The sequence below is a fragment of the Nelumbo nucifera genome, chromosome 4 (genome assembly GCF_055504915.1).
Source record: "Nelumbo nucifera cultivar China Antique chromosome 4, China Antique-T2T, whole genome shotgun sequence".
In the NCBI taxonomy this organism is placed as follows: Eukaryota; Viridiplantae; Streptophyta; class Magnoliopsida; order Proteales; family Nelumbonaceae; genus Nelumbo; species Nelumbo nucifera.
The window spans coordinates 45,613,831-45,622,953 of record NC_142652.1 but is presented as its reverse complement, the minus strand read 5'-3'; the positions used below and the strand labels follow the sequence as shown (position 1 = coordinate 45,622,953).

Genomic DNA, 9,123 nt, shown 5'->3' with positions numbered 1-9,123 from the left:
TATGATACTGCACTAGGTGTCGGATTGGGCTGTCTTTGATATGCCAATTAGTGAAATCCTTAGAGGGGGTCAAAACCTGGGTATGTTGGGACAGTCCGAGAATTCATCTAAGTGGGTGATTATAGTGACAAGATTAGCCCCTTTGTCGGACAAACTAAATGATCAGTGATGCATTCTCTCTGATGGAAACCAAAACTGTCGGCAACTGATTTCAACCATTGAAATTTGTTTTGCAATATATATATATATATATATATATATATATATATATATATATATATATATATATTATGGTTTCAAAATGTTTGCAAAAGGTTTTAATACCCGGGATCCATGTGAGTAGAGAGTGCAGCACTGTACCTTATAGTTGAGGGAGAGGTCCTCTCTTGTCGGGCAGTGTTTGATCATTATGGGATGAGAGGTTAAGTGTAAGACTATTGAGGGTAATACCTGATGGGTTAATCTTGCATCTACCCACAGTCCTTAGGTTTTTATAAGGTGGCTTGACCCAAGGACCATTTAGTGTAAATGTTGGGCCCATTAAGAGCCCATGGTGATGGACTTAGGGGTTCAATGTCTCCTATAGTGAATTCGGCCAGGCCTTGTAGCAGAGGCTGTGCTGAACCCATATTGCTGATGTGTAGATCAATGTTTGGGTCCCACGTTATACAAGGATATTCAACTGGGCAGTAGTTTTGAGGATAAGTGAGCACACAGACTTAATGGGCCTAAAGCCCAATTTGAACTGGTTTAATTAGATTAATTAAAGAGGGGCGGTTCTGGGATTTGGATCAGTAGATAGGATAAGGGATTGTCCCTATCCACTCATAGAGTCCAGATCCAAATAAAAATTTGGATTAGGAAACTCCTAATTAGATTAGGAGGGTTGATCTTTATCTACAGATAAGATAAGGGATTATGCTTATCTCTTAAAGAGAGTCTAGATCCAAATACAAGATTTGGATTAGGAAACTCCTAATGGGATTAGTAGAACCTCTCTTTAAGCTATAAATAGAGGAGAAGGGCGAACCCCAGTTCATCCTTCAATATTACTGATTCAAGAGAGAAGACAACATACAGTTGGACTGACGCCATCTTCTGCTCTTGCCTTCCCCTACTATTGCCGCCATTGACAGTTCGATCTCCACCTGTAGAAGCGATCAAGAAGGGTTCTTGATATCATCTTTTGGCAGAAAAAGGTGATCTGAAGTCGTGCTCACTTGCCCTCCATCAGATTCTTGGTGAAGAATCAGGTTCTTGTTGAAGAGCCATCCTGTTGATTCTGCTCCACCCTACGTTGTGTCATCTTCAATGGGAGCAGTCTTTGGTAATCTCCTTGGACGTGAACACCTTCGTTGGGAGTTACTATTACTCCATATCAGGTATATCCCTCTTCCTACCTTTTGGTTTCAGATCTGGTCCGGTTTAGGTTCAAGATTGATCCTTGAAAATGCAGTTTTCTAAAATAGGGAATGTGATTCCCACATGGGAGAGAGAAATTTTTTGAAATTTCACCCAACCTACCTGTAGGATTCGGCCATCCATATGATGGATCTCTCATCCCTTCAGTACCCTCTACAAGATGAGCTCTTCGTGGCTTCTACGGGAGTTGGCAGCCAACGGACGCATGGACCTCCTTGCAGGTCGAGCCTTCCATAGCTCCCGTGCGAGCTGGTGACCTAAGGTCAGTAGTGCTGTCCCCATGGGTTGAGCTCTAAGTGGCTTCTCGTAGGAGTGGGTGACCAGCGTCACTAACGAGGTTGATGCAGTGCAACCGTGGCTGGCGCTAGAAGGAGGGCATGGGCAAAATCAAGAATAAGGTGTGGACTGCGAGTCGCTCCCAGAGCCCAAGGGCTAAAGTGTTGAGTTGATAAAAGATCTCAGCACCACATAAGACCCAATTGCCTCTTCGGCATGGGCAAAATCAAGAATAAGGAGTGGACTGTGAGTCGCTCCCAGAGTCTAAGGGCTAAAGTGCCAAGCTGATTAAAGACCTTGGCACCACATAAGACCCAGTCGCCTCTTCGGCATGGGAAAAATCAAGAATAAGGAGAGTGAACTACGAGTCGCTCCCACAGCCTAAGGACTAAAGTGCCAAACTAATAAAAGACCTCGGCACCACATAAGACACAGTCGCCTCTTCAGCATGGGCAAAATCAAGGGTAAGGAGAGTGGACTGAGAGTCGCTCCCAGAGCCTAAAGGTTAAAGTGTCGAACTAACAAAAGACCTCGACACCATATGAAGCCTACTAGCCTCTTCAACAGGATCAAGGATAAGGAGAGTGGACCGCGAGTCGCTCTCAGGCCAAAAGGAACAATCTACTCCCTTCGCTGAGTTACTTTCATCTCTGGAGTGGGGGGCAATTGATGAGGGCGGGTTTGGCCCTCCAATGACATCATGACACATGGCATCTCGGAACAACTAGGTGACACCCAGAACCACTTAGGCAACAACTTGCCTTAGCCAAGATGATAGTGTCCTAGCTGGCGACTTGGCCCCTAGCGCCAACCTGGCAGCCTGCCCCTAGCAACCTGGCATTGTGGCCGATCTGGCGACCTCGACTACAATTCAGGTCGGCTAGAAGCACCTCGTCCAGGGCAAACCTGCAGCACCTCGTCACTGGCCGAAGTGACCTCGATGAAAGGAGCGACCTCCCCTCGAGGGTGTGCCGGCCTGGCTGAGTTTCAGGTGGCAACCTGCGAGACGTGCTCGCCGACAAATTCGGCATGCATATCCCGACACTCCCACGATCCTTGGAAGTTGGCCCACATACCAAACGTTCCGGAAGATTGTCAACGTGCATGGCGGTTGCCTTCGAGGATCTCGGACCGGTTAGGCATGACCTCCTAGAAATCTCGGATGCAGTACATGAGGCCCACGTCAAAACAAGGCCTATATAAAGGCACCAAACCCAATGACACAGGAGGGAAGTAAGGGGGCAAGTAAGCGCATTATAGCTCTCATACTTTATGAATTTTTAGCTCGCGAGTTACTACGAGAGTACTAACTTAAGCATCGGAGCGACCTTGCTGGGTTAGGCACTCCGAGTCCTCTGACATTGATTTCTTACAGGTTTCTCATACTTGACACCCTTACAGGATGCACTTTATCTTTTTTTTTCTTTCTTTTTTTTTATTAAATCATTCTCTTTACTCTTAAAAAAATTGATGGGATACTTATGTTCAATGTATATGCTATGGTGGGGATGACTCCAAAGTTGGACAAATTTGTTTCATCCAAAACAGCTTCTTTGGCAGCCGTACTCGTGCATTATAACGTATTTGGCTTCTGTCATGAAATCTGTTGTATTTGGCCCTCTAAGAAAGAGAGGAAAATAGGGTTTTGAACCTCCATTTGACCAGCCTTTGAGAGTGTCCATTAGAGAGCTATTCTATAAAATATTTCAGTCTTAAACCTCACCCAAATGGTTCCTTGATTGGAGCAAACCTCACCCGATTTTATTTCAGTTTCTCTTTTTTTTTTTAGTAAATCATTTTAACAAAGCAAGCTTTTAACTCAGAAAAAAAATAAAAAATTTAGGGATTTGGGTCCCCTATTGGGAACTCGTCTCCATTCGGGATGGAGGTTCATTTTTCTTCCCAACAGGGATAGGGAGTATGGTCCCCACCTTGGGCCCGCTTGTTAACATTCCTAAATTCTACCATGTCAATGTATTAAGTTAATCAAAAAATTAGATATGTAATAGTAGTAAAAATTAATAATTAATAGTATATAATACCAATACAAACAATAAAATATTACTAAAATAAATTAGGAAAACTGAAATTAATGTTAATAAATAATAATAAAACAAGTTAATAAGTATTAATAAGTATATATGCATAATGTTTCATTAGATGTTTTAAATTACCTATTTGATCTGAAATTGTTATTTGCATTCTACACCTATATTTAAATTCTATTTAAAATAAAAGCAAATGAATAAAATCTAATAAAAAAATAGTAAAAATGAAAATAAATTTATCTAACCAAAATTAATACAAAACACAATTAATTTAAATTCTACCACCTTGGGCCCGCTTGTTAACATTCCTAGATTCTAATATGTCAATATATTAAATTAATCAAAAAATTAGATATGTAATAGTAGTAAAAATTAGTAATTAATAGTATATAATACCAACACAAACAATAAAATATTACTAAAATAAATTAGGAAAACTAAAATGAATGTTAATAAATAATACTAAAACAAGTTAATAAGTATTAATAAGTATATATATGCATAATGTTTCATTAGATGTTTTAAATTAGCTATTTAAGCCTTCAAAAAATATTAGCTATTTAATCTGAAATTGTTAATTGCACTCTACACCTATATTTAAATTCCATTTAAAATAAAAGCAAATGAATATAATCTAATAAGAAATAGTAAAAATGAAAATAAATTTATCTAATCAAAATTAATACAAAACAAAATTCATTTAAATCCAATTTAGAAAAATTAAAATTAACAACAATTTCTTTAACCATAACAAAAATAGTTACAAATACTAATAGAAAAATTAATAAAAGTTTATCTAACAATACATTTAAATCCAATGCTACAAAGCCCGTGCATTGCACAGGCCTCATTGGATTAGATAGGTCAATTTAATTAAAGTAGTCTAATTAGCTATGTCAATACAGTTTATATTAAAGTAAAAACACTTAGACTAATCAAACCTATACATGATTAACTTAATTTTTATATTTATTTAGTTATGATTAATGGTGTTTGGAGATAAAAAAAAAAAGCACTGATACTAATAAAGAATTGCCCAATTTTATTAGTAAATAAATTATCCCAGATTAATTATTAGCAAATATATTAATTCCTTTTATATCTATTAATAGTAAATTAATTAATTAACTATGTTTGATTAATTAATTATCTATTTAACTATTTTTATTAGTTACAGACTTTTTTCCCAGGGCAATGATATAATATTTATCCCTATATATTAGATATCGGATATTTTGTACATCGCACGGAACCATGCTAGTTCACAAAGTAAAATAATAATAATCCTCTCAAAATAGGAGAATCGTTTTTATATCGAGTGGCCGACGATCCAAAATTCAGTGGGTCCCCCCTAGGAGGCATGATTTCAAACAGCAGAAAGGCAGGCCTTCTGCATAGCCGTCCTTCGCATGCATTCACACCACCAAGGCCCAGGCCCACCAATAACCCACTAACCCCACGTCTCATCACATGCGGACAAAAGCCGCATTACATGTACTCAAAATAAATCATCTATAGCTATAGAGATGTTTGATTTGAAGGAAAAGGTAGGAAAAGGAAAGATAGGGAAATCTATACAAAACCTTTCCCTTCTTTTCCCTAACTAATCCCTTGGATGATTAATTTTTCTTTGAAAACCAAACCAAAATGCAATCCCTGATCGTTGTCCTTCAAACGAAAAGAATATTCAATTAATTTGGTAACAATCCCATTTTGAGTTCAGCTGAATTAAAATTCTCTGAGCCGAGCAGCTACAAGTATTATCACTTAACATTACTGTTTTCCAGCAGAATAACGAAATCTTGATTGGCAATTTGGCATCCTTCTGCCCCAAATCCTTTTTCCACTTAACTTTTGTTACGTGGCATCAAATGATTCTGGAACTCAAAATTTCAGAGTATAGGCTCAATTTAGGAGTACAAATAATAGTGCAAATACATATAAAATAATACAAAATGCAAGGTTTTGCACTTTATACTCTTTCCAAACTGAACCTTACCAAAGTCCGGAAGTTGCAATTTGCAACTTGCAATGGGTGGGTGGTGAAGCTTGATAGTTTTCAAGGCTTAACAATTTTTATATATCGTTTCATGGGTCACTCATTCAGTGGTCTTTCTTGTATCAGGATCGATTTCATAGCTGTTCCAGTCTACTGGAACAAATCTGACGGTTCTTAATAACCAGATCACATAGATTTTTTTTTTTTGAATCCATGAATAAGAAAAGTAGTCAGGACGAGAGAGGGAGACAGATAGAGACTACTCTTGATGATACATACTTGATTATCATACCAAGAAAAGCCAGAAGTACAAGCACAAAATTAAACCACACAACCAACTCGATCAGAGGATAAAGCATAAAGTAGTCAATGAACAAAGACTAAATCCCATACAAAAGTCATTTTATTCTGAAGGGATAAATGATGATCCGATAAACCATCGTTAGCAGTAGTTAACTGGCCTGGGGACGTGTATGGTCATGGAGCCTCTCCCATTCACTAACAAGGTTTAACGCAAAAGCATCGGCGTCGGGCGCCCTTGCAATCCCCTGCAGGAAAGCCCTCGGTTTGACAGACGGATGCACAGTTGGTGTCGCTGAGGCATGCCCCCTTGAAGCGATGGCTCTGTGACTCACAAGTCCTTGCCTCTGCTACTTTTGGCCCCATCTCTGCAACCAGGTTAGCAAAAGAAAGATAATCAGTGCTTGTCCATCTCTACTGTGAAAACAAATAATAATGCAGAACTGAAGAACCCATAATAACAATTCAATAATAAATCAAGAAGAAGAAGAAGAAATGAAAGAAAAATTGCTTCCTGAGCTCATTTGTTGGTGACCAACTACGTGTGCCTCTCATGGCCGGGTTCTGAAAATCAAGGTTTGCTCATGGCATTGGTCATGAATCAGAGGGTAATTAAGCTCAGCCCTCAGTGGCTTTCTTGGAGACCGACTAGTTTCTAACTGGTAAATTTAAAAGAACAAAGGGGAAGAGAAGAACCAGTGGCCGTGACAAGCAGCAGGACGAGGACGAGAGATGAAAACAGACGCATGCCGCGCTCCATTGAGACTGGACGATAGATATGGAAACACAGCGAGAGAGAGAGAGATCTATTCTTGTGGAAATAAGGCAAGCTGGCTAGTGTTTATATAGAGGTTTGCTTAAGTAAAGGTGGTGTTTCAGACATTAATGCTTTAAATTAGGAGTTTTGTTTGATGGAATATGTGATCAGCGTGGAAGCGTCAGATTGGAATCAACTCTGATATCATAACCCACCTTGCATGCCATAGATTTTTTCCACCAATCAGATAGTTACAGAGCAGGGCCTATGTGAGTCCTACCTGTATTCAGTCATCACTCTCCTGAATTTCTAGGGTGTTCCAAAGCTATGATGGGTTGATCAGAAAAGATTCTGTCGCTCACAGGCTTTTTTGCCCACTGTGGTACTCTTTTGGCAATTAACCAGATTTGAGTATGGTAAGAAATTGGCAAACTGTTGGGTTCTTTTAGAAATCAAAAATATGTTCATACCATACTTCACAATCACAAGGGTCCATGGATTAATTCAATTAATTTTCAGTCCCCAGAATATAATAGTGCATCCTCTCACAGTTCATTCTCTGTTTGTATTAGCATTAGCTTAGTTCCTGCAAAATTTCTTTCATTGAATAAGAAAAGACAGAATATGTAGAAGTTTATCATGAAACTTGTTTTCTATAAACCATTTCTACAGAGTGTGTAATTCTGTGGGAAGAACAGTCAAACCAGACTGTGTTTAAGGGGAAAAACATCCACTTCCTCCATTTGCATGGTCAGAGTTGTTGGTAGGGGCAAATAAGTTATTGGGCATTGTGTACAGTGGTCGATTTTGTATTTCGGACTATGGATTGGACATTGTAGATAAGGAGAAGCTGTCTTTTGTTAGGGTGTGGCTGCATGTGCTTAACGTCTGACACAAAGTGGATAAAAATCAAAGAAAAATACAAGGCAAAACAAAAGGTCTGACCCAACATTACCATGTAAATATCTGTAAAATAGAAAATGAGAAATCTCGCCTCCTTCCTTTTATGCTATGTTTGTTTTGAAGGAAAAAGTAGATTAAAAAAACGGAAAGGTAGGGAAAAGTTTAAGAACTATGTATAAGTTTTCTACCTTCTCCTTCCTTTCCCTATACCAAATATAGCCCTAAGATTTTGTAAATCATTTACTTTCCTCACATGCCACGTTTTTTTATTGTCTTCTAATCCACTTGAAATCAGCTATTCTGTTTTAACGTGACAAAAATGTCCGCACGCTAATCATCTATTTTTTTATCTAAAATTTCTACAAAATATTTCCATTTAATCTACATTTTGTTCATAAATTCGTATATTACGGAAATACGAAAGCAATAGAGTACATTGATTTGGCTGCCCATTGGAAATGACCAAATCCAAATATTAAATTGAGTACAATGATTCAAAAAAGGAAGGGGTTAACGGGTTAGAGGTTAAACTGGGTTGAACTGTGATGTGTATTTATATATAGTGGGGACCCGTGTGATGCACGGGAAAATCTGAAAAATTGAATTATTGTATTTACTATTAATTAATTGATATATTAATAATCAGAATATGTTGTTGATTAACTAAAAGTATTTAAAGTTGTTGTTAATATTTAAAATTTTAATAATTGTATTTTAATTTAATATTGATTTATAGAAAATCATTATTGTTAATTTAATATGAACAAATATTTTTAATATATTTAATTTTATTAATCATTTGTAGTAATTTTAATAATTGTTATTATTTTTATTTTGTTTAAATGAAATTTTGATTGAGCTTAAATAAATAAAAATAGTTACAAAAGATAACATTTTTATTAATTTCACTAATAATTAACAATTATATAGGAATGGCAACGGGATGGGTTCGGGGGCACCCCATCCCTGTTCTCACCCTATAGTCAAGACACTCTAATCCATCCACACCCAATCCCTAGTGTCAGGTGGGTTCAGGGCAAGGCACCCAATCATTGTTAGGGATGGGGAATCCTCGAAATTCCCTACCTCGTCCTCAATATCGAGCGAGTTCAAGGTAAGGCACCCACTTCTCACAAAGGATGGGAAATCCTCGAATTTTCCCCACCCTGTCCCTAGTGTCGGGTGGGTTCAAGGCAAGGCACCCACTCTCCATCAACCCAATATGCAATTTGATGACAAAAATTATCAAAATGATATACTAAGTATCAGCCACATGGTAAATTTCTAAAATTACACTAAATTGTCTTTCATTTTAAAAAATGTAATTATATGAAAATTTTGAAAAATTTATTCAAATTTATTTTTAAATTGTTATTAAATAATTTATTTTCTTTTTAAATGGTTTACTTATAGAGTAT

At 37.4% G+C, this 9,123-nt stretch overlaps 1 protein-coding gene across 1 annotated transcript; it reads right to left on the bottom strand.

The window, feature by feature from the left end:
- Positions 1–6,005: 6,005 nt before the first annotated feature.
- Positions 6,006–6,859, bottom strand: LOC104606994 (defensin-like protein). Its single transcript, NM_001425497.1, has 2 exons — positions 6,742–6,859; positions 6,006–6,413 (listed from the first exon to the last, which is right to left on the bottom strand). Exons 1-2 carry the CDS (start codon positions 6,803–6,805, stop codon positions 6,244–6,246), a joined length of 234 nt encoding a protein of 77 aa, NP_001412426.1. The 5' UTR covers positions 6,806–6,859; the 3' UTR covers positions 6,006–6,243.
- Between the last annotated feature and the right edge of the window lie 2,264 nt (positions 6,860–9,123).

Excerpts from the sequence above, each read along its gene's own strand:
- LOC104606994 (NM_001425497.1), bottom strand. The coding sequence starts at position 6,805 with ATGGAGCGCGGCATGCGTCTGTTTTCATCTCTCGTCCTCGTCCTGCTG. Across the intron at positions 6,414-6,741 it reads GCTGCTTGTCACGGCCACTG|AGATGGGGCCAAAAGTAGCA; the intron begins GTTCTTCTCTTC and ends ACCTGGTTGCAG.